Source organism: Salvelinus namaycush, unplaced genomic scaffold (genome assembly GCF_016432855.1).
Source record: "Salvelinus namaycush isolate Seneca unplaced genomic scaffold, SaNama_1.0 Scaffold66, whole genome shotgun sequence".
In the NCBI taxonomy this organism is placed as follows: Eukaryota; Metazoa; Chordata; class Actinopteri; order Salmoniformes; family Salmonidae; genus Salvelinus; species Salvelinus namaycush.
In genome coordinates this window covers 372,158-396,406 of record NW_024061375.1, presented here as the reverse complement: position 1 = coordinate 396,406, position 24,249 = coordinate 372,158, and the positions used below count along the sequence as shown (strand labels likewise).

At 47.7% G+C, this 24,249-nt stretch overlaps 1 protein-coding gene across 7 annotated transcripts in view; it reads left to right on the top strand.

The window, feature by feature from the left end:
- Nucleotides 1-24,004, top strand: part of ctnnd1 (catenin (cadherin-associated protein), delta 1) — a 52,297-nt gene extending 28,293 nt beyond the window's left edge. For 4 of the 7 annotated variants that reach the window (XM_038987173.1, XM_038987171.1, XM_038987172.1 and 1 more), the window contains 16 exons: nt 15-153; nt 6,018-6,240; nt 6,841-7,036; nt 8,109-8,226; nt 8,386-8,430; nt 10,179-10,290; nt 10,807-10,824; nt 11,952-12,011; nt 13,573-13,700; nt 14,145-14,295; nt 14,436-14,631; nt 15,281-15,477; nt 20,143-20,190; nt 20,285-20,367; nt 20,976-21,030; nt 21,512-24,004. In XM_038987173.1, coding sequence (XP_038843101.1) covers nt 15-153; nt 6,018-6,240; nt 6,841-7,036; nt 8,109-8,226; nt 8,386-8,430; nt 10,179-10,290; nt 10,807-10,824; nt 11,952-12,011; nt 13,573-13,700; nt 14,145-14,295; nt 14,436-14,631; nt 15,281-15,477; nt 20,143-20,190; nt 20,285-20,367; nt 20,976-21,030; nt 21,512-21,573 — 1,831 coding nt within the window. In that variant the 3' untranslated portion in view covers nt 21,574-24,004. Of the gene's footprint in view, nt 1-14; nt 154-6,017; nt 6,241-6,840; nt 7,037-8,108; nt 8,227-8,385; nt 8,431-10,178; nt 10,291-10,806; nt 10,825-11,951; nt 12,012-13,572; nt 13,701-14,144; nt 14,296-14,435; nt 14,632-15,280; nt 15,478-20,142; nt 20,191-20,284; nt 20,368-20,975; nt 21,071-21,511 lie in introns of all 7 variants that reach the window. The other 3 variants (XM_038987169.1, XM_038987168.1, XM_038987170.1) reach the window with 3 other exon arrangements.
- Nucleotides 24,005-24,249: the final 245 nt, after the last annotated feature.

Genomic DNA, 24,249 nt, shown 5'->3' with positions numbered 1-24,249 from the left:
ACCTGATTGGCCAGCACCCTGAGGAAAGGCCCCGCCACTTCCTGGAGACAGCCGGAGCTGCCGGAGGTCATCGCCATGCTCAACTACAGACTGGACCCCGTTAAGAGCAATGCTGCCGCCTACCTGCAGCACCTCACCTTTAAGAACGACAAGGTAATATATATACACCTGCAGCACCTCACCTTTAAAAACGACAAGGTAATATATATACACCTGCAGCACCTCACCTTTAAGAACGACAAGGTAATATACACTGCTCAAAAAAATTAAGGGAACACTTAAACAACACAATGTAACTCCAAGTCAATCACACTTCTGTGAAATCAAACTGTCCACTTAGGAAGCAACACTGATTGACAATAAATTTCACATGCTGTTGTGCAAATGGAATAGACAAAAGGTGGAAATTATAGGAAATTAGCAAGACACCCCCAAAAAAGGAGTGATTCTGCAGGTGGTGACCACAGACCACTTCTCAGTTCCTATGCTTCCTGGCTGATGTTTTGGTCACTTTAGAATGCTGGCGGTGCTCTCACTCTAGTGGTAGCATGAGACGGAGTCTACAACCCACACAAGTGGCTCAGGTAGTGCAGTTCATCCCGGATGGCACATCAATGCGAGCTGTGGCAAAAAGGTTTCCTGTGTCTGTCAGCGTAGTGTCCAGAGCATGGAGGCGCTACCAGGAGACAGGCCAGTACATCAGGAGACGTGGAGGAGGCCGTAGGAGGGCAACAACCCAGCAGCAGGACCGCTACCTCCGCCTTTGTGCAAGGAGGTGCACTGCCAGAGCCCTGCAAAATGACCTCCAGCAGGCCACAAATGTGCATGTGTCAGCATATGGTCTCACAAGGGGTCTGAGGATCTCATCTCGGTACCTAATGGCAGTCAGGCTACCTCTGGCGAGCACATGGAGGGCTGTGCGGCCCCACAAAGAAATGCCACCCCACACCATGACTGACCCATCGCCAAACCGGTCATGCTGGAGGATGTTGCAGGCAGCAGAACGTTCGCCACGGCGTCTCCAGACTCTGTCACGTCTGTCACATGTGCTCACGTGCTCAGTGTGTACCTGCTTTCATTTGTGAAGAGCACAGGGCGCCAGTGGTGAATTTGCCAATCTTGGTGTTCTCTAGCAAATGCCAAACGTCCTGCACGGTGTTGGGCTGTAAGCACAACCCCCACCTGTGGACGTCGGGCCCTCATACCACCCTCATGGAGTCTGTTTCTGACCGTTTGAGCAGACACATGCACATTTGTGGCCTGCTGGAGGTCATTTTGCAGGGCTCTGGCAGTGCACCTCCTTGCACAAAGGCGGAGGTAGCGGTCCTGCTGCTGGGTTGTTGCCCTCCTACGGCCTCCTCCACGTCTCCTGATGTACTGGCCTGTCTCCTGGTAGCGCCTCCATGCTCTGGACACTACGCTGACAGACACACAAACCTTTTTGCCACAGCTCGCATTGATGTGGCATCCTGGATGAACTGCACTACCTGAGCCACTTGTGTGGGTTGTAGACTCCGTCTCATGCTACCACTAGAGTGAGAGCACCGCCAGCATTCAAAAGTGACCAAAACATCAGCCAGGAAGCATAGGAACTGAGAAGTGGTCTGTGATCACCACCTGCAGAATCACTCCTTTTTTGGGGGTGTCTTGCTAATTGCCTATAATTTCCACCTTTTGTCTATTCCATTTGCACAACAGCATGTGAAATTTATTGTCAATCAGTGTTGCTTCCTAAGTGGACAGTTTGATTTCACAGAAGTGTGATTGACTTGGAGTTACATTGTGTTGTTTAAGTGTTCCCTTTATTTTTTTGAGCAGTGTATATACACCTGCAGCACCTCACCTTTAAGAACGACAAGGTAATATATATACACCTGCAGCACCTTACCTTTAAGAACGACAAGGTAATATATATACACCTGCAGCACCTCACCTTTAAGAACGACAAGGTAATATATATACACCTGCAGCACCTCACCTTTAAGAACGACAAGGTAATATATATATACACCTGCAGCACCTGCGACCTATATATATATATCTCACCTTTTTAAGAATGACAAGGCAATATGTGACTTGCTCTATGATAATCAGTCACATTGACCCCAAAACCATTTGGAGTTTTAGACCGTGCTGTAAAGAAGAGAATGGTATCTTTTGTAAGGAGGCCTCTCTACTCCAAATATCCAACGAGTTGCATGTCATTACATGTTGAGTCCCCACACCATGTTTTTGAGAGAAACTAGGTCAAAGTTTGCAGTTCGTTTTAAGACCTTTATTCAAATAATGAATACGAAAACACAAAACATGAAATCCAGTAACATGTTCTTTCTCTCTCACACATACGCGCTACATATACATTCCATCTGGCTCTAACTATACCGACATTGTTGTTGCGTACACATGTATACGTGACCACATTTGTACACATACAAGCAACAGAATGTATTGGCTGCATTCACTTAATGTTCACACGTGCACATACATGACAGAGAAACACTTGGAAAGACTAAGGGTCACAACCATATGTGCAGAGACTACATGCGGCGTGCACGTGTTTGAACATGTACACACACACACACACACACACACGTGCACATATCATGTAGTCCCTGCACATATTATGGTTGTGACCCTTCGTCTTTCCAAGTCAGATTCCATTCGGAGAGGCTTGGGAGGATAAATAATGAATCAGTTGCCACGTTAAATAATATATCTTATAATTTCATGTCACAGAGAATGTGTTTAGGCTATATTCAAACACATTTTCCCTATGTCACACGATCCTGGGGACAGCACATGCAGATGTGCCCAAACGACCCTCTCACAAACCCAGGACATGACAGTCACACAGAGTAAACCTCTGAATAGAGCTAAACCAGAGAAGGGGATGGAGGGGGTGAGAGGTAATATGGGTCAGAGTAAGCTCTGGTCTCTCTAAGCAGCAACTAAAAGGAGAAACGTTAAAGACAATATGACCGCACGGCACCAGAGTACAGACTGACCGTCTCTCTGGGTCCGATTCATGTGGGCCTTGATTAGTCTTTGCCGCTGTTCTGCTGGTTTGAGCTGTTCAACGTTCCATACAAATCTAAGTATCAAGATTTAGGAAAGCACTCACCATGATCACGCATCAAAGTTTTGCACTTGGGCCACACAGAAGGTCTGAAATGTCGGCCTCTTAAATCCATCCTGGGAGTGGCATCGCGTGGACATCTGTCAAATTGTTGATGTAGTGGATGATTCTCCGAATGTCGTCGTAGGACGGCACCCGTCTGCTGGCAATACAACCACCACACCGCTTCTTCAACCACCACACCGCTTTTTCAACCACCACACCGCTTCTTCAACCACCACACGCTTCTTCAACCACCACACCGCTTCTTCAACCACCACACCGCTTCTTCAACCACCACACCGCTACTACAACCACCACACCGCTACTACAACCACCACACCGCTTCTTCAACCACCACACCGCTTCTTCAACCACCACACCGCTTCTTCAACCACCACACCGCTTCTTCAACCACCACACCGCTTCTTCAACCACCACACCGCTTCTTCAACCACCACACCGCTTCTTCAACCACCACACCGCTTCTTCAACCACCACACCGCTTCTTCAACCACCACACCGCTTCTTCAACCACCACACCGCTTCTTCAACCACTACACCGCTTCTTCAACCACCACACCGCTACTACAACCACCACACCGCTTCTTCAACCACCACACCGCTTCTTCCTTGGAGCCACACCGTGTTCCTTCTAGAACCTTATCACTGCAGTCAGCTTGTCTGTAGAAATTCTGAAACCAGAAAGTCAATTATTTAAAAGTGCTGAACAGTCATTCTGAAAAGCACTTTTTTTCTCTCCTGGCTAAATACCAGGAAGTTTGAAAAGACAGGCTGAGTGGGCGTGGAGCTTATATTCATGAGCTCGCCTTGACTGACAGCTCTTTGAAAAGCCTTTGTCAAGCAACTTGGATGCAGTGTTGCAGTAAAATCACCTCAAGCAAATGTGGTGAAACACAAAGAACCTCAAACAATGTTGCATCAATTATGGAATTGCATCAATGATATATTTCTATATATTTTATATACATCTCCCGTTCAGAATGTATTTTGTGATGTGGTTCACAGCAGCACTGACACGTGTTGACTTGACAACTGCGTATGAGTTTTGAAAGAGACCCCCCCTTTGTTCCATGCTGACTGAAGACCCAGCTAGCCAGTATCTAGCGAACACCAGACACAGATGAAAGGGGAAACACATAAGTATCTTTTCCATAGATGAATAGGGTAAACTCTAATTATATTTTCTGAAAACCTACAGTCACATTTTGGCCCCAGTAGAGTAGCCATGGCACCAGCGATCTTGACAATGAGCACTAGATGTTTTTCATCAGAAAAGACGAATAGCAATAAATAATTATTTAAGTCCGTCAATATCATAATCTATTCTAGTCGATACATTTAAAACTGATATCAACACACACACAAATGACACAACCTGCACTCATTGAAATGCATGCGTGAACACACACACACACACACACACACACACACACACACACACACACACACACACACACACACACACACACTTTTATTAGTATTGTAAATGGGTCATGTTTGATATTAAGATATTTGGTTACTGTAGATGGCCATTTCATGTATTTATGTAACCTGTCTTGGACAAATATAAACACACACACATGTTTATTATTTCTCTTTTTTCCCCTCTCTGCATTGTTGGGAAGGGCCGTAAGCAGGTCACTGTTAGTCTACATCTGTTTACCTGTAACGTGTACGCTAATAATCAGGAAGCAGGTTCAGGGAGGGAATTTAATAAATAAACCAACATGGAACAAAACAAGAAACACAAGTAGTGTACAGACATGGAACATATAAACAGAAACAATAACGCCTGGGGAATGAACCAAAGGGAGTGACGGATGTATTAGAGGTAATCAAGAAGGTGATGGAGTCCAGGTGAGTCTCATGAAGCGCAGGTGCGCGTAACGATGGTGTCTGGTGTGTGTAATGATGAGTACACTGGTGACAACGAGCGCCAGAGAGGAGGAGCGAGAGTAGACGTAACATTAGCCCAATCATGTGACTAATAAACATTTATTCTATTTGACAAATACATTCCCCACTTCTCATGGTCAGTCACTCCCTCAACTACAAACACACACACAGGTCCCATAAGTTACTAGCTACATAGAAATCTAGGTTGCATGGGCAGAACATCCCCCACTTCTCTCTCTCCCATGCCACACATTCACTCTCACTCACGCGCACACACATACACACACACTTGGCTTTAATACACACAAGGTAATATATACACCTATAGCACCCACATCACCTTTAAGAACGACAAGGTCATATCTTTATCTATACACACTTCCTTTATATACACAAATGGTACCTGCAGCACGTCACCTTCACACCCACAGCTTTACAGCCCCTTGCATATCTATCTCAATTACCTCGTACCCCTGCACATCGACTCTGTACTGGTACCCCGTGTATATAGCCAAGTTATCATTAGTCATTATGTATTTATATACTTTTGTTATTAAGTGTTATAGCTTTTCTATAATTTTTTTTCTATTTTCTTTCTCTCTGCATTGTTGAAGGGCCCGTAAGTAAGCATTTCACTGTTAGTCCACACTTGTTGTTTACGAAGCATGTGACAAATAAAATTAGATTTGATTACCCACACACCCTTTATCTAGTCATAAACACAGCCATGCTGCGGGCTACCTAGCTACTGTCTTTCATGTCAGAATGAGAGCCACACACAACCACTAACACCTCTCCCTCCTTCCCTCTCCCTCCTTCCCTCTCCCTCCTTCCCTCTACCTCCGTCCCCTCCCTTCTCTCTCCCTCGTTCCCTCCCTTCTCTCTCCCTCGTTCCCTCCCTTCTCTCTCCCTCGTTCCCTCCCTTCTCTCTCCCTCGTCCCCTCCCTTCTCGTCCCCTCTCCTTCCTCTCTCTCCCCTCCAGGTGAAGACAGATGTCCGTCGTATGAAAGGTATCCCATCCCTGGTGTCCATGTTAGACAACCCTAAGAAGGAGGTCCACCACGCCGCCTGCGGAGCGCTCAAAAACATCTCTTACGGACGAGAAGCTGACAATAAGATCGCCATCAAGAACTGTGATGGAGTACCGGCCCTGGTCAGACTGCTGAGGAAGACCAGAGACCAGGACCTGACTGATACTATCACAGGTAATACTACTGCGGTTACGACTAGTGTACTACTGCGGTTACGACTAGTGTACTACTGCGGTTACGACTAGTGTACTACTGCGGTTACGACTAGTGTACTACTGCGGTTACGACTAGTGTACTACTGCGGTTACGACTAGTGTACTACTGCGGTTACGACTAGTGTACTACTGCGGTTACGACTAGTGTACTACTGCGGTTACGACTAGTGTACTACTGCGGTTACGACTAGTGTACTACTGCGGTTACGACTAGTGTACTACTGCGGTTACGACTAGTGTACTACTGCGGTTACGACTAGTGTACTACTGCGGTTACGACTAGTGTACTACTGCGGTTACGACTAGTGTACTACTGCGGTTACGACTAGTGTACTACTGCGGTTACGACTAGTGTACTACTGCGGTTACGACTAGTGTACTACTGCGGTTACGACTAGTGTACTACTGCGGTTACGACTAGTGTACTACTGCGGTTACGACTAGTGTACTACTGCGGTTACGACTAGTGTACTACTGCGGTTACGACTAGTGTACTACTGCGGTAAGTGGGAAACGGTAGTGTGTGGTGATGATGATGATCCGTCACCCTCTTCCTCAGGCACGCTGTGGAATCTGTCGTCTCACGACTCAGTGAAGATGGAGATCGTTGACCACGCCCTGCACGCCCTCTCAGACGAGGTGATGGTAGCTCACTCGGGCTGGGAGAGAGGGAACGAGGCAGGAGGAGAGGAGAACCTCAAACCACGACACCTGGAGTGGGAGACGTCCCTCACCAACACAGCTGGCTGCCTGAGGTACGGAGAGGGGGAGAGGGATGGATTGTACAAGGAGAGGAAAAAAAGAAGGGTGATATGGCCATAATATCATATCATAATATGTTTCTAATTTTTTACGGTATTTTAAAGTTTCTGAATAATAAAAGTTGTAAATATGTTTTATGCTTCAACATTGACTGTAGAATTGCAACAAATGAATTCTTAATGATTTTATTGGTCTTTTTCCATTCTGATGGTTTTATACTCAACCAAGCTAGGACCAAACTGACTGTGATGTCGTCCAATTTGTCAAACTTTTCATTTAACTTAGCGCTGTATCAAAATATCATGATAGACCGTATTGTAAAAATACATACCAGTATTGAAGATGTATCAGCCTGCCCTAAAACAGTCATGTATAGTCCATGAGTGACTGGTAGCTGTGTGTTGGTCTTGCAGTGCTGTGTGTGTGTGTGTGCATGTCTGTTGGTCTTGCAGTGCTGTGTGTGTGTGTATGTACATGTCTGTTGGTCTTGCAGTGCTGTGTGTGTATGTACATGTCTGTACAGGTGTGCCTGAGGAATTCCCAGAAGGTAGGGCAGAGTGGGAATGTGCTGTGTTCTCCAGTGGGTGTGTCTGTCTCTGTTAAAGGCAGGCTACAACACAATGACTTGCCCAGTAACCTAATCTACGATCTCACTGTCTCCTCACTAGACTGGAGTTTAACAAACACAGGTTGCGTCCTAAATGTCCCCCTATCTCCTATATGGGCATCCCTAACATTAGTGCACCACATAGAGAATAGGGTGCTTTTTGGGACGTGACCACACTCTTTCAGTCTCTGAAAGCAACACACTGACATAGGACCACTCAGTGTTTCCCTACTAATGGTTGTGTTGTGTGCTGGAATCCTATTGTGGCCATTGATTGTAGCCTCTCTCATTCCTCTCTCTCCCTCCCTCACTCCCTCTCTCTCTGCCCATTTTATTCTGTCCCCCTCTGTTTCTGTATTGCTTGTTTTTTTTGCTTTCTCACACACCCCTTCTCTCCCTCTCCTCCCCCCTCTCTCTCCCTCTCCTCCCCCCTCTCTCTCCCGCACTCTCTGAAACAGGAACGTGAGCTCAGAGCGCAGTGAGGCCAGGAGGAAGCTGAGAGAGTGCACAGGATTGGTCGACTCGCTCATGTACATCGTCCAATCACAGATCAACCTGAAAGACGTGGACAACAAGGTGTGGCCCAAGGCTATTTTTCTTAAGATCCTGAACTTTGATTGTGTGTCCGCATGTATTTTAATCCTGTTCTCCTTTTCCTTCCTCTTATCCCTTTCTCTCTCTCGCCCTCCCTCACCCTCTCTCTTTCCCTCCCACACCCTCTCTCTCTGTCTCCAGCTGATAGAGAACAGTATGTGTCTGCTGAGGAATCTGTCCTATCAGGTACTGTTGTAGTTGATATTGTTCTCCTTTCTGTTTCTTTCTACAGTGTTTCATCCTGCCTTTTTAGTAATGTGTTGTGACCTTTTGAATTGTACTTTAAAGAGATTCTCTGGTACTTCTGTAGACTTTTTAGCCTGTAGTTCTTAGTGTCGCATGGTATATCCAAACTTCTGTACTTTTTCCAGTACCAGCTCATGACAAAGGGTTCGGTACTCGATAAAAAGAAAATGTTTGGTGCTTCTGTCAAATGAGTGTCACGTCGTCTACTGATTGAGAGAGGATCGCGTTTGTTTATCAGCGCAGCCGAGGTCCCCTTATGGTGTGAGAGTCCGGTACCTGCTCCACTTCCCCATGGCTAGCACTAGCCTGCCCTGGGGAAACACTGCATCACTGGGAGGCTGCATCACCATGGCTAGCACTAGCCTGTCCTGGGGAAACACTGCATCACTGGGAGGCTGGGCTGCATCACCATGGCTAGCACTAGCCTGTCCTGGGGAAACACTGCATCACTGGGAGGCTGGGCTGCATCACCATGGCTAGTACTAGCCTGTCCTGGGGAAACACTGCATCACTGGGAGGCTGCATCACCATGGCTAGCACTAGCCTGTCCTGGGGAAACACTGCATCACCATGGCTAGCACTAGCCTGTCCTGGGGAAACACTGCATCACTGGGAGGCTGCATCACCATGGCTAGCACTAGCCTGTCCTGGGGAAACACTGCATCACTGGGAGGCTGCATCAACATGGCTAGCACTAGCCTGTCCTGGGGAAACACTGCATCACTGGGAGGCTGCATCAACATGGCTAGCACTAGCCTGGGGAAACACTGCATCACTAGGAGGCTGGGCTGCATCACCATGGCTAGCACTAGCCTGTCCTGGGGAAACACTGCATCACTGGGAGGCTGGGCTGCATCACCATGTTGCACAGAAGTTAACACTTGAATAAAGCAACACGGCATGTAGAAATGTTGAAACTGTTAATCGCAAAACAATGTCCATTACAGACTAGAACACTTTACAGTGCAAGAAGATACTGGTAGCTTCCAGCTTTGTAGGCTAGTTTTCCTTGCTAACTTACAGCTGAAGCTAACGTCAATTCACTACCTTAGTACCTTGTTTGTGATAACATGCCTTGAACAAAATCGGACATTTAAAATGTAATAATATTGAACTCGAAGATGTGTCTGGATCAGGTGCCATGGTATCGTTTTTTTGCCACAGTATCGTTTTGGTACAGTATTGTTTTGGTACAGTATCGAGTGTTGTGATACTTAACCTGGTATCTGTATCGAAGTTTAAATTCTGGCATCGTGACAACACTGTTCACAGGTCTGAAAGTAGTGCCAGCGAGCCACAAGTGGTCCCTGAAAATCGCATACTACGTCACATATGTATAGATATGTGCACAACGTCAGTGCTCTTGCTAGCTGTCACTCAAATTGCGAGGGGCTGAAGCTCATTGGCTAGAACTTGAAATCCTCGGGGGCTGACCCACATGGGGGACAATGTAGGCAAATGGCGCAGTATAGTTCCCAGAAAAAGTTACTTTCAAACTAGGGATTTCGTGGCTAATTGAGTTAAGACAGTAATTCTGCTCCTAGATTCTGAATGTATGAACAACACGTTGACACATCAGCCCAAAGCCGGAGGGGTAATGAAAATACGTAGTAGGCACCAAAGTTTCGCAGCATGTGTTTAAATAAGCAATATTATACTATATGATTGTAAACTTGACTTGACCTTAGGTTCACCGGGAGGTGCCGGGCGCTGAGCGCTACCAGGAAGCCATGTCCCTCAACCAGGGCCCCGCCCCCTCCACTGGAAAGACCAACCGCTTCAGCTCCCGCAGGGGCAAAGGTCAGTGTGTGGGTGCCTGTCTGTCTTGCCTGTCTGAGAGTGTTTATATTATTTGTCTGTGGAAGGAAGGCAGATGGAGAGTGACGCAATTGTTGACTTTAGTGTGTGTGAGTATGCACAGTAAAGTGACAGTGTAGCAGGAAAGCGAGACAGCAGAGAACCAGTGGTTAGCCTGGGATGTTGAATGCTATTTACCCCCATCCTAAAGAATGTTCAGTATCACTCCTTAATGTCTGTGTGTCTGATGTCTGTGTGATGGAAATGATTTGTTTCTCTATTTGTGAACAGACATTTTGTTTTTGATGGTTTGTCTTTGTGCTGGCGTGCATGTTGGTGTGTGTTTTTGCTGCGATAGTTTCTAATCTAATCCTACATTTGATCTATGCTGGTGCTTTGGTGGGAGGAGGTGTCTTGGTGGCTGGGTCACTGCTGCTGTTCTCGCTTGACTCAAATCATCCTCTCTCCTATCATTTATTCCTCCCTCATTCTGCTGTCCTTCTGTCTGCTGTGGAACAGATGACTGGTGTTCTAAAGGTAAGCTCTGACTCTCTGACCTCTGCTTGTCTGCTGGTTAGAGCATTAATTAGGACTGGCTAATGATGTCAGTCTCCTAACTCTATGCATGCATTGTCATGCTCTCTGCCGTCTCCTAGAGGACGGTGTGTGTAAGAGAGGCAGTGTGCAGCGTGTGTGTAAGAGAGGCAGTGTGCAAGAGAGGCAGTGTGCAGCGTGTGTGTAAGAGAGGCAGTGTGCAGCGTGTGTGTCAGAGAGGCAGTGTGCAGCGTGTGTGTCAGAGAGGCAGCGTGTGTGTCAGAGAGGCAGCGTGTGTGTCAGAGAGGCAGCGTGTGTGTCAGAGAGGCAGCGTGTGTGTCAGAGAGGCAGCGTGTGTGTCAGAGAGGCAGCGTGTGTGTCAGAGAGGCAGCGTGTGTGTCAGAGAGGCAGCGTGTGTGTCAGAGAGGCAGCGTGTGTGTCAGAGAGGCAGCGTGTGTGTCAGAGAGGCAGCGTGTGTGTCAGAGAGGCAGCGTGTGTGTCAGAGAGGCAGCGTGTGTGTCAGAGAGGCAGCGTGTGTGTCAGAGAGGCAGCGTGTGTGTCAGAGAGGCAGCGTGTGTGTCAGAGAGGCAGCGTGTGTGTCAGAGAGGCAGCGTGTGTGTCAGAGAGGCAGCGTGTGTGTCAGAGAGGCAGCGTGTGTGTCAGAGAGGCAGTGTGCAGCGTGTGTGTAAGAGAGGCAGCATGTGTGAGTCTGTGTTAGCATGTGTGCTCCTACCTAGCGGCTTTTTCAGTGGCTCACAGAGGTGTGGTTCTAGAGCACCATAGCGGGCAGGGGGTTCTGGAGCACCATAGCGGGCAGGGGGTTCTGGAGCACCATAGAGGGCAGGGGGTTCTGGAGCACCATAGCGGGCAGGGGGTTCTGGAGCACCGCAGTGTGGGCAGGGGGTTCTAGAGCACCGCAGTGTGGGCAGGGGGTTCTAGAGCACCGCAGTGTGGGCAGGGGGTTCTAGAGCACCGCAGTGTGGGCAGGGGGTTCTAGAGCACCGCAGTGTGGGCAGGGGGTTCTAGAGCACCGCAGTGTGGGCAGGGGGTTCTAGAGCACCGCAGTGTGGGCAGGGGGTTATTGAGTGTTCTGTGCGTCTGTTTCTGAGTGTTCTGATGTTCTGTTGCAGGGAGAAATGAGGACGGAGCCGATATGATTGACATTCCAAAGAGGACTACACCTGCCAAAGGTAACACAGTATAAAGTGGCATCATGTAGACTGGAATATGTTTCTCCTGTCCACTCCTCTGTTGTACTGATCTGAAAGAAGTGACCAGGTGAAGCTAAGCCAGCCTAATGAGCTTCCATCACATTGTTTTCACCTGTGAAGTTTTCCCCCAATCATGCTGCTTTCAAGACAACTGGGAAACAAGGTCAAATCATGTCAGTGATCTTCAGGTCTGAAATTTCGAGCTCTGTGAGGAGGCCCGAGTTTCTAACTTGGAATTCCAAGGAATGACCGTTCAAAGTGACCCCCCCCCCGAGCTCCCAGTTCTCTTGAACTCCCTGAAGTCTGAGATTTCTGAATGCAGCAACAGTGCAGGTGTAAATGAGAAGACAAGGAGACGTGTCTTCATGTTTCTAACACCTCTCCCTCCGTGTCCGTCCAGGTTATGAGTTGTTGTTCCAGCCGGAGGTGGTGTGTGTCTTCATGTTTCTAACACCTCTCCCTCCGTGTCCGTCCAGGTTATGAGTTGTTGTTCCAGCCGGAGGTGGTGCGTGTCTTCATGTTTCTAACACCTCTCCCTCCGTGTCCGTCCAGGTTATGAGTTGTTGTTCCAGCCGGAGGTGGTACGTGTCTTCATGTTTCTAACACCTCTCCCTCCGTGTCCGTCCAGGTTATGAGTTGTTGTTCCAGCCGGAGGTGGTGTGTGTCTTCATGTTTCTAACACCTCTCCCTCCGTGTCCGTCCAGGTTATGAGTTGTTGTTCCAGCCGGAGGTGGTGCGTGTCTACATGTTTCTAACACCTCTCCCTCCGTGTCCGTCCAGGTTATGAGTTGTTGTTCCAGCCGGAGGTGGTGCGTGTCTTCATGTTTCTAACACCTCTCCCTCCGTGTCCGTCCAGGTTATGAGTTGTTGTTCCAGACGGAGGTGGTGCGTGTCTTCATGTTTCTAACACCTCTCCCTCCGTGTCCGTCCAGGTTATGAGTTGTTGTTCCAGATGGAGGTGGTGCGTGTCTTCATGTTTCTAACACCTCTCCCTCCGTGTCCGTCCAGGTTATGAGTTGTTGTTCCAGACGGAGGTGGTGCGTGTCTTCATGTATCTAACACCTCTCCCTCCGTGTCCGTCCAGGTTATGAGTTGTTGTTCCAGCCGGAGGTGGTGCGTGTCTTCATGTTTCTAACACCTCTCCCTCCGTGTCCGTCCAGGTTATGAGTTGTTGTTCCAGATGGAGGTGGTGCGTGTCTTCATGTTTCTAACACCTCTCCCTCCGTGTCCGTCCAGGTTATGAGTTGTTGTTCCAGCCGGAGGTGGTACGTCTCTACATGTTTCTAACACCTCTCCCTCCGTGTCCGTCCAGGTTATGAGTTGTTGTTCCAGCCGGAGGTGGTGCGTGTCTTCATGTTTCTAACACCTCTCCCTCCGTGTCCGTCCAGGTTATGAGTTGTTGTTCCAGCCGGAGGTGCTGCGTGTCTTCATGTTTCTAACACCTCTCCCTCCGTGTCCGTCCAGGTTATGAGTTGTTGTTCCAGATGGAGGTGGTGCGTGTCTTCATGTTTCTAACACCTCTCCCTCCGTGTCCGTCCAGGTTATGAGTTGTTGTTCCAGCCGGAGGTGGTACGTGTCTACACCTCTCTGCTGAAGGAGAGTAAGAACCCCACCGTGCTGGAAGCCTCCGCCGGAGCCGTGCAGAACCTGTGTGCCGGACGCTGGACCGTGAGTCAACCACAACACCACACACCTTGAGACACCACGGCCTGTTAGTTTAACACAACCACCACCAGGCCTGTTAGTTTAACACAACCACCACCAGGCCCAACACCACCACACACCTTGAGACACCACGGCCTGTTAGTTTAACACAACCACCACCAGGCCCAACACCACCACACACCTTGAGACACCAGGGCCTGTTTAACACAACCACCACCAGGTCCACACATCCGTTTCAGCCTCCTTACTTGACCTCTAACAGAACCCTTTACACCTGGACCGTAAGTCAACCACAGTAGAATCACAAACTCCACCTCCAACCAAGACACCACCTTTCTAGACCCTTATTAAACCACAGTCTAGTACTCAAAAAACAGTCTGTCCATTTCCTGAACACAGATACACTAGAATAATCATTGATCTGTATGTATTCCCTCTGTGTCTCAGTATGGGCGGTATATCCGTGCGTTGTTGCGTCAGGAGAAGGGTCTTCCCATGATGACAGAGCTGTTGGCCCATGGGAACGACCGGGTGGTCAGGGCCATGTCTGGAGCTCTGAGGAACCTGGCTATCGACGCTCGCAACAGAGACCTGCTCGGTTAGTACTGTTTCCGTGGAACTGTTTTTTGCTCTCCCTATTTCTCTCGTTCTCCCTCTCTTTCTTCCTCTCTCTCTCGCGCTCTCTTTGAGCCAACCTGTGTTATTAAATACTATAGCTGTATATCTCTAACTCTGTAGGTAAACATGCAGTTCCCCACCTGGTATCCAACCTGCCTGGTGGGGGTCAGAGCCAGCCTGTGAGGGCTCTGTCAGAGGAGACGGTGGTGTCTGTACTGAGCACCCTTCATGAGGTACTGGGCTCCAGCCTGGACGCTGCCAAGATCCTCAGAGCCTCGCAGGGCATCGAGAGACTGGTGCTCATCAATAAGGACGGGTAAGCTGGTGTGTGTGTGACCAATATAGGTGCATGTGTCTCTATCCATCAGTAAGGATGATGTAGAACAGGAGTGTCAAACTCAATCTCTGGTGGGCTGAGGGTCTGCAGGGTTTCTCCCTTTGATCAATTAGACACTAATTGAAAGGAAATACCAAAAACCAAAAGAGCCACGTCCCTCCAGAGATGTGGTTGACCTCCACCCGGGGTGGACTGGGGGTGGGGGGTGTGGTTAACCTCTACCCGGGGTGGACTGGAGGGGGTGTGGTTGACCTCCACCCGGGGTGGACTGGGGGTGTGGTTGACCTCCACCCGGGGTGGACTGGGGGTGGGGGGGTGTGGTTGACCTCCGCTCGGGGTGGACTAGGGGTGTGTGGTTGATCTCCACCCGTGGTGGTGGACTGGGGGGGGTGTGGTTGACCTCCACCCGGGGTGGTTGACCTCCACCCGGGGTGGACTTGGGGGGGGGGGGGGGTTGATCTCCACCCGGGGTGGACTGTGGGGGGGTGTGGTTGACCTCCACCCGGGGTGGACTGGAGGGGGTGTGGTTGACCTCCACCCGGGGTGGACTGGGGGGGTGTAGTTGAATCACCTCTTTCTGTTTGCTGCTGTTTCTCTTTCTGAGTCCTCTAGTTCTCTCTCCTGATAGGAACCGGTCAGAGCGAGAGGTGCGTGGTGCAGGCCTGATACTACAGTTAGTTTGGGGCTATAAGGAGTTGAGGAAGACCCTGGAGAAGGATGGCTGGAAGAAGACAGACTTCATGGTGAACCTCAATCCGCCTAACAGCACCCAGCCCCGGGTCAACGGAGGATATGAAGACAGTACGCTGCCGCTCATAGACAGGGGTGAGACAGACAATAACATCTAGCTAAATCAAATCAAATTTTATTTGTCACATACACATGGTTAGCAGATGTTAATGCGAGTGTAGCGAAATGCTTGTGCTTCTAGTTCCGACAATGCAGTAATAACCGAGTAATCTAACCTAACAATTTCACAACTACCTTATACACACAGTATAAAGGAATGAAGAATATGTACATAAAAATATATGAATGAGTGATGGTACAGAACGGCATAGGCACGATGCAGTAGATTGTATCGAGTACAGTATGTACAGTGGGGGGAACAAGTATTTGACACACTGCTGATTTGGCAGGTGTTCCTACTTACAAAGCATGTAGAGGTCTAATTTTTATAGGTACATTTCAACTGTGAGAGTCTAAAACAGTCTAAAAACAAAAATCCAGAAGATCACATTGTATGATTTTTAAGTAATTCATTTGCATTTTATTGCATGACATAAGTATTTGATCACCTACCAACCAGTAAGAATTCCGGCTCACAGACCTGTTAGTTTTTCTTCCTGTTCTCCACTCATTACCTGTATTAACTGCACCTGTTTGAACTCGTTACCTGTATAAAAGACACCTGTCCACACACTCAATCAAACAGACTCCAACCTCTCCACAATGGCCAAGACCAGAGAGCTGTGTAAGGACATCAGGGATAAAATTGTAGACCTGCACAGGTTTGGGATGGGCTACAGGACAATAGGCAAGCAGCTTGGTGAGAAGGCAACAACTGTTAGCGCAATTAGTAGAAAATGGAAGAAGTTCAAGATGACGCTCAATCACAATCGGTCTGAGGCTCCATGCAAGATCTCACCTCGTGGGGCATCAATGATCATGAGGAAGGTGAGGGATCAGCCCAGAACTACACGGCAGGACCTGGTCAATGACCTGAAGAGAGCTGGGACCACAGTCTCAAAGAAAACCATTAGTAACACACTACGCCGTCATGGATTAAAATTCTGCAGCGCACGCAAGATCCCCCTGCTCAAGCCAGCGCTTGTCCAGGCCCGTCTGAAGTTTGCCAATGACCATCTGGATGATCCAGAGGAGGAATGGGAGAAGGTCATGTTGTCTAATGAGACAAAAATAGAGCTTTTTGGTCTAATTTCCACTCGCCGTGTTTGGAGGAAGAAGAAGGATGAGTACAACCCCAACAACACCATCCCAACCGTGAAGCATGGAGGTGGAAACATCATTCTTTGGGGATGCTTTTCTGCAAAGGGGACAGGACGACTACACCGTATTGAGGGGAGGATGGATGGGGCCATGTATTGCGAGATCTTGGCCAACAACCTCCTTCCCTCAGTAAGAGCATTGAAGATGGGTCGTGGCTGGGTATTCCAGCATGACAACGACCTGAAATACACAGCCAGGGCAACTAAGGAGTGGCTCCGTAAGAAGCATCTCAAGGTCCTGGAGTGGCCTAGCCAGTCTCCAGACCTGAACCCAATAGAAAATCTTTGGAGGGAGCTGAAAGTCCGTATTGCCCAGCGACAGCCCCGAAACCTGAAGGATCTGGAGAAGGTCTGTATGGAGGAGTGGGCCAAAATCCCTGCTGCAATGTGTGCAAACCTGGTCAAGAACTACAGGAAACGTATGATCTCTGTAATTGCAAACAAGGGTTTCTGTACCAAATATTAAGTTTTTCTTTTCTGATGTATCAAATACTTATGTCATGCAATAAAATGCAAATTATTACTTAAAAATCATACAATGTGATTTTCAGGATTTTTGCTTTAGATTCCGTCTCTCACAGTTGAAGTGTACCTATGATAAAAAATTACAGACCTCTACATGCTTTGTAAGTAGGAAAACCTGCAAAATAGACAGTGTATCAAATACTTGTTCTCCCCACTGTACATATGAGATGAGTAATGTAGGGTATGTAAACATATTAACGTGGCATTGTTTAAAGTGGCTAGTGATAAATTTTTTACATCAATTTTTACATTATTAAAGTGGCTGGAGTTGGCAGCAGCCACTCAATGTTAGTGGTGGCTGTTTAACAGTCTGATGGCCTTGAGATAGAAGCTGTTTTTCAGTCTCTCGGTCCCTGCTTTGATGCACCTGTACTGACCTCGCCTTCTGGATGGAAGCGGGGTGAACAGGCAGTGGCTCGGGTGGTTGTTGTCCTTGATGATCTTTATGGCCTTCCTGTGACATCGGGTGGTGTAGGTGTCCTGGAGGGCAGGTAGTTTGCCCCCGGTGATGCGTTGTGCAGACCTCACTACCCTCTGGAGAGCCTTACGGTTGTGGGCGAAGCAGTTGCCGTACCAGGCGGTGATACAGCCCGACAGGATGCTCTCGATTGTGCATCTGTAGAAGTTTGTGAGTGCTTTTGGTGACAAGCCGGATTTCTTCAGCCTCCTGAGATTGAAGAGGCGCTGCTGCGCCTTCTTCACCACGCTGTCTGTGTGGGTGGACCAATTCAGTTTGTCCGTGATGTGTATGCCGGGGAACTTAACTTCCTACCCTCTCCACTACTGTCCCGTCGATGTGGATAGGGGGGTGCTCCCTCTGCTGTTTCCTGAAGTCCACGATCATCTCCTTTGTTTTGTTGACGTTGAGTGTGAGGTTATTTTCCTGACACCACACTCCGAGGGCCCTCACCACCTCCCTGTAGGCCGTCTCGTCGTTGTTGGTAATCAAGCCTACCACTGTAGTGTCGTCTGCAAACTTGATGATTGAGTTGGAGGCGTGCATGGCCACGCAGTCGTGAGTGAACAGGGAGTACAGGAGAGGGCTCAGAACGCACCCTTGTGGGGCCCCAGTGTTGAGGATCAGCGGGGTGGAGATGTTGTTACCTACCCTCACCACCTGGGGGGCGGCCCGTCAGGAAGTCCAGTTCCCAGTTGCACAGGGCGGGGTCGAGATCCAGGGTCTCGAGCTTGATGACGAGTTTGGAGGGTACTATGGTGTTAAATGCTGAGCTGTAGTCGATGAACAGCATTCTCACATAGGTATTCCTCTTGTCCAGATGGTTTAGGGCAGTGTGCAGTGTGGTTGCAATTGCGTCGTCTGTGGACCTATTGGGGCGGTAAGCAAATTGGAGTGGGTCTAGGGTATCAGGTAGGGTGGAGGTGATATGATCCTTGACTAATCTCTCAAAGCACTTCATGATGACGGAAGTGAGTGCTACGGGGCGGTAGTCGTTTAGCTCAGTTACCTTAGCTTTCTTGGGAACAGGGACAATGGTGGCCCTCTTGAAGCATGTGGGAACAGCAGACTGGGATAATGATTGATTGAATATGTCCGTGAACACACCAGCCAGCTGGTCTGCGCATGCTCTGAGGATAAGGCTGGGGATGCCGTCTGGTCCTGCAGCCTTGCGAGGGTTAACACGTTTAAATGTTTTACTCACGTCGGCTGCAGTGAAGGAGAGTCCGCAGGTTTTGGTAGCGGGCCGTGTCAGTGGCACTGTATTGTCCTCAAAGTGGGCATAGAAGTCGTTTTGTCTGACTGGGAGCAAGACATCCTGGTCCGCGACGGGGCTGGTTTTCTTTTTGTAATCCGTGATTGACTGTAGACCCTGCCACATACCTCTTGTGTCTGAGCTGTTGAATTGCGACTACTTTGTCTCTATACTGGCACTCAGCTTGTTTGATTGCTTTGCGGAGGGAATAGCTACACTGTTTGTATTCGGTCATGTTTCCGGTCACCTTGCCCTGATTAAAAGCAGTGGTTCGTGCTTTCAGTTTCGCGCTAATGCTGCCATCAATCCACGGTTTCTGGTTTGGGAATGTTTTAGTAGTCGCAGTGGGTACGACATCGCCGATGAACTTGCTAATAAACTCGCTCACCGAATCAGCGTATTCGTCAATGTTATTGTTTGACGCAATGCGGAACATATCCCAGTCCACGTGATCGAAGCAATCTTGAAGAGTGGAATCAGATTGGTCGGACCAGTGTTGAACAGACCTGAGCGCGGGAGCTTCCTGTTTTAGTTTCTGTCTGTAGGCGGGGAGCAACAAAATGGAGTCGTGGTCAGCTTTTCCGAAAGGAGGGCGGGGGAGGGCCTTATATACGTCGCAGAAGTTAGAATAAAAATGATCCAGGGTCACTACACACACTACACACACACACACACAGACTGAGGTCTTCACAGGTCTACCCCAATATCTGTGACCTGACCCGATTTTGGACTCCGGAACTAAGTGTCTGAGTCCAAAATTGTCCCTGGGGTCTGGGTTGGATCCATGTTTGATTGCCACGGGTCTCTGGTCTATGTAACTACAGCTGATGGACCGGACCCAATCATGGCTCTGGATAGCCTATAGCGGTTGTATTCAGTGGTTTTCTGTGGGACCCCATTTCCCCCCCCAGAATTTCTCACTACCCACACCCCACCACAAATCTAATGACGCAACCCTGACATTTTGCCCATTTCGATTTTGACGTCAACCTTTTATTCATTACATTTTCATCTCTCTGATAAATACATTTACTCAATAAAATTATAACATTTCTCAAAAGAGTTTGTATATTCTCCCAATCTGTACTCGTAATTAAAACCAAAAAAGCTGTATTTGTTTATGTGGGGACCCCAGTCACCTCACTACAATCCCTGACCACTGGCCTATAACTACACACTATAACCTACACACTATAACCTACACACTAGCTGTCTCTCATCCTGTGACTGTGTTTGTTTGTCAGGAGGAGGAGACAAGAGAGACATGATTCCGCTAAATGATATGGGACCAGGTATGTCTGTACACACAAACACGCCTACACACACACACACACACACACACACGCCTACACACTCAGTTGTTAACAGGCCTTGGCTGTCTTCCAGATGCCTACTCCACACTGGACCAGAGGGGGAGGAAGAACACTCTGGACGGAACACTCAAGCCTGCTGACAAAGACACAGCACAGGTACACACACACACACACACAGAGAGCATGTTCTCGCATGTCTCACTAAATACTGTGGCTAGCTTCTTTTCTCACAAACGATTTCTCACTTAACTTCTGACACTAACCCTCTCTCTCGTCCCCCCTCTCTCTCTCGTCCCCCCTCTCTCTCTCTCGTCCCCCCTCTCTCTCTCGTCCCCCCTCTCTCTCTCTCGTCCTCCCCTCTCTCTCTTATCTGATTCTTCTGGTTTTCATATTGTTCGTTCTGAACACACCCTTCTCTCTTTCTCTTTTTTCTCTCACTCTGCTTCAACCCACCACCTTTCTTCCCTCTTCTCCCCCCCCCTTTTCTCTCTCCTGTCTTCCTTACCACCCTTTTCTCCCCCTCCTCCCCATTCTCCCCCCCTCCTCCCCATTCTCCCCCCCCTCCTCCCCATTCTCCCCCTCCTCCTCCCCATTCTCCCCCTCCTCCTCCCCATTCTCCCCCCCCCCCCCCCCCTCCTCCCCATTCTCCCCCCCCCTCCTCCCCATTCTCCCCCCCCCTCCTCCCCATTCTCCCCCCCCTCCTCCCCATTCTTTCTTTCTCCCCCCTTCTCTCTTCCTCCCCACTTCTCTCTTCCCCCTCTCAGGGAGGGCTGTATGAGGAGAGGCGGGACTCTGTTCCTCTCATGGACTCTTATGACGGTTAGGCCACACCCCCTCACACACTGCATGTGAGCGCATGGTATGTGTGTCCACCGACTGAACACCTGCCTCTCTCACTAAACCGCATGGCCTAACTAACCTCTCTCTCTGTGTGTCCCCCCCCATTTTATTGGTGTTAGTTTCTTGCTCCCTCTGCTGGTGATTTTGTATATTTGATGTAGTATGTTGTTGATCTTGTGTCTTGATGTTCGTTTCGTTTGTTTCATGTCTGTATACATCTGGAATTCTGTCTTGTGTGTGTTTGATCTCTTTTCAAGCATCTATGTGTGTTCATGTTGTCTGTGTGCCTCATGTATTGATTGGTAATGTTTAGGCTGTGACCGATATTGTCTTCACTAGCAGGCTCTGTGTCCTCTCAATCCTCTAAGTTTATACGGCTGGTTTATGAGTTGCACTAGTACAACAAATATTGCACATGGTAGTAACCCTTCACTCTGTCTCTGTCCTGGTCTTCCCACAGAGAAACTGATAGTGTGCATCACTAGAAGAGAGCAGCCTCTACCGGCCTACTGCCCCTGCTGAACCTCTGGATACTCACTGAGGGACCACTGACTCCACTAGGACTGGACTCTCTCCTTCTGCGTCTCTTTTCTTTCTCTCTTTTTCCTGTCTTCTCTATCTCCCAATTTCTTAATCTTCTTTCCCTCTTATCTCTCTCGGGTTCTGTGACATAAGCCACTTGCATGTCCTTCAGCCTTCCTCACCTCCCTATCTCTCTCCCTCCCTATCTCTCTCATTCCTCTATTTAGACTGTGACTTAGCCACTAAAGGAACACTATGGACTCCTGACATCCTCCTGACATCCCTCTTCTAGCTGTCGACACTACTATGACATAACACCACTTCTAATTTAGTAACTCCTCCCACCACAGTGACACACTAACCCCCAACACTACACTCGCTCCTCCCACCACAATAGGGACAGTTGTGACTTCATCTGGGAACTGGGAACGTTCACCACCACAGTAGCAAAGCTAATCAAAAGGGAAGTGTTGGAATGGGATTCAAACTGTAACTGAACTTAAACTGACAAACCTCCTTTTTTTACTGGAATGGTTAAAACTGCATTTCTAGAAGTAATTGTGAAGATTTCCAGTCAACGTTTTTTTTCTTGTGATAACTAATTACCACTAAACTTCTGTTTCCCAACAAAGAATCAATGTTTGTTGATCTACCGCCGGCGTTGCTTTCGTCTGTTTGAAGTGTGATTGCTGAGTTGTGGTTCTGACTACAGTGATGAACACGTGCCAAACTACACACCACTATTGCACTAACTTTCTACTACAGAGTATTTCTGAACACTACTTCTCTTCTCAGAGCCACATCTGTTGTGATGTTATAGTGTATATGACATCATTGGGTGATGTCAGACGGGCAGTGTTGTGGCAAAGGATTGTGGGAAAGTAAGTAGCTTGACGACCACTTTAACATTTTACACATGGGTCTTGCGTCACAGAACATTCTTGTTGATAGTCTGTTCTGCAGAGTATATTTCTATGATTTTCAGCCGTGTATAATAGACCAGTGAACCGTTTTGGCTCTATTCAATACATTTCTATCTGTGGGGCTCTTTAGCATCATTGTTATATTCCCTTTCTCAACTCCCTCTGGTTCTAATGGTTCTCCTGAAGCTATGGGAGAAACCACAGATTTGATTGTTGATCCAGTGAGTGCATTTCTTTCAATCTGCAAGTCTATATATATGAATGTGTAAATATGTGATTGCCTTCAACTACGTCTGTGTGGCTATTGGCTAACTGGAGTGCCTCGTTCGTTGATTGGTCTAATGGGGGGGGGTTTGCCCTGGGGATATCATTCACTAGCAGCTACATTCCAGAACATTGCATCCAAATGGAATGTATAGAACAGTTTTTTTGTGTGTTCCGCATAATAACACAATGGAATGTATAGAGTTGATATGATTGATGCTCTGCATATGGAACAGAGAGAACCATTCTAGTGCCATACATTCCACGTCAGACTGGAGTGTTCCAGCCTACTGAACCTACGCCTGGGTGTCCATCTACCCTGCTGGACTGGCTGGTGTCCATGGAGACCTCAGAACACTAAGAGGGGAGAGGACACATTTAGCTGGTGGTTTTCCCCCAGACAGAGTTCCTTTAGTACCGTAGACGGCATTATTATTCTCAGTGCAGAGTAAGATGTAGATATTTTCTCAGTAGATTAAAGCACTAGGGGTAAAAGCGTTTCTTGGTTCCTTTGATTATTTTCATGCCAATCCAACACTACAAATGGTCAGTCTCAGAAAAATGTAAATGAGTTGCCTTGTAACCAGATATAGTCCTAGAATGAGATGATCTAGAACTGATACAGGAAATGATGTGGGAGTGGAATCCAATGGGAAAGTGGGACTAAAGAGGGGCGGAGCATAAAATTTGCAAGATTGTTATGAGTGCAAAGACCAGATTTTGATTCTAGTTGCTATTTAAAAAAAGCAAATTTAACTATATATACACAAGATAAATATTTGTTAATTTGAATGGTTTTATGTATTTTTCTTTTTTAAAAATATTTTATGATTTGGGTTTATTCGTCTTGCAGGTAATTGTGGGTGAACGCATATGCAATCGGGTTTATTTTTTAATTGAGAAACATTTATGGTTTATATATTTTAATTAAAGATAAAACAAGAAAAACACAATGTAAAATCAATTTTGCATTCCAAATGGTCCCCTATTCCCAATATAGTACACTACTAAATGGCCTGATATGGCTCTGGGTGAAAGTAGTTAACTATATAGGGGGCCTTTTAGGAGACAGTCCAACTCTCAATTTCTGTCATCAGTTTATTATTGGAACGCTGATCTAAAATGTGATTCTGAATGAAAACCTTAATCTCTTCTATGCCTTGGCTCTTAATGTTGCACATTTCTCTCATGAATGGAATATGTAACAAGCAATACTGTTTATAATAAAAAAGTGCATTTTTCAATACTGGCCTTGACTTTTTCTCTCTAGCTCTGTGTGTGATTTGAGAAATACATGTGTTATAGTAAATGTTAGTAGTTCTCGCTGTACAGTTGTACTCTTCATAAACAAACATCAGTCATCATACGGTGTTGAGACGCTGAAATCAATGGTTGAAGTAACGCACGCCTCTGATTGGCTAAAGTCAAGAGAATACTTTTCAACATTGAATTGAAGATTTCAACAGGTTTGCTCTTGATCAGATCAAAT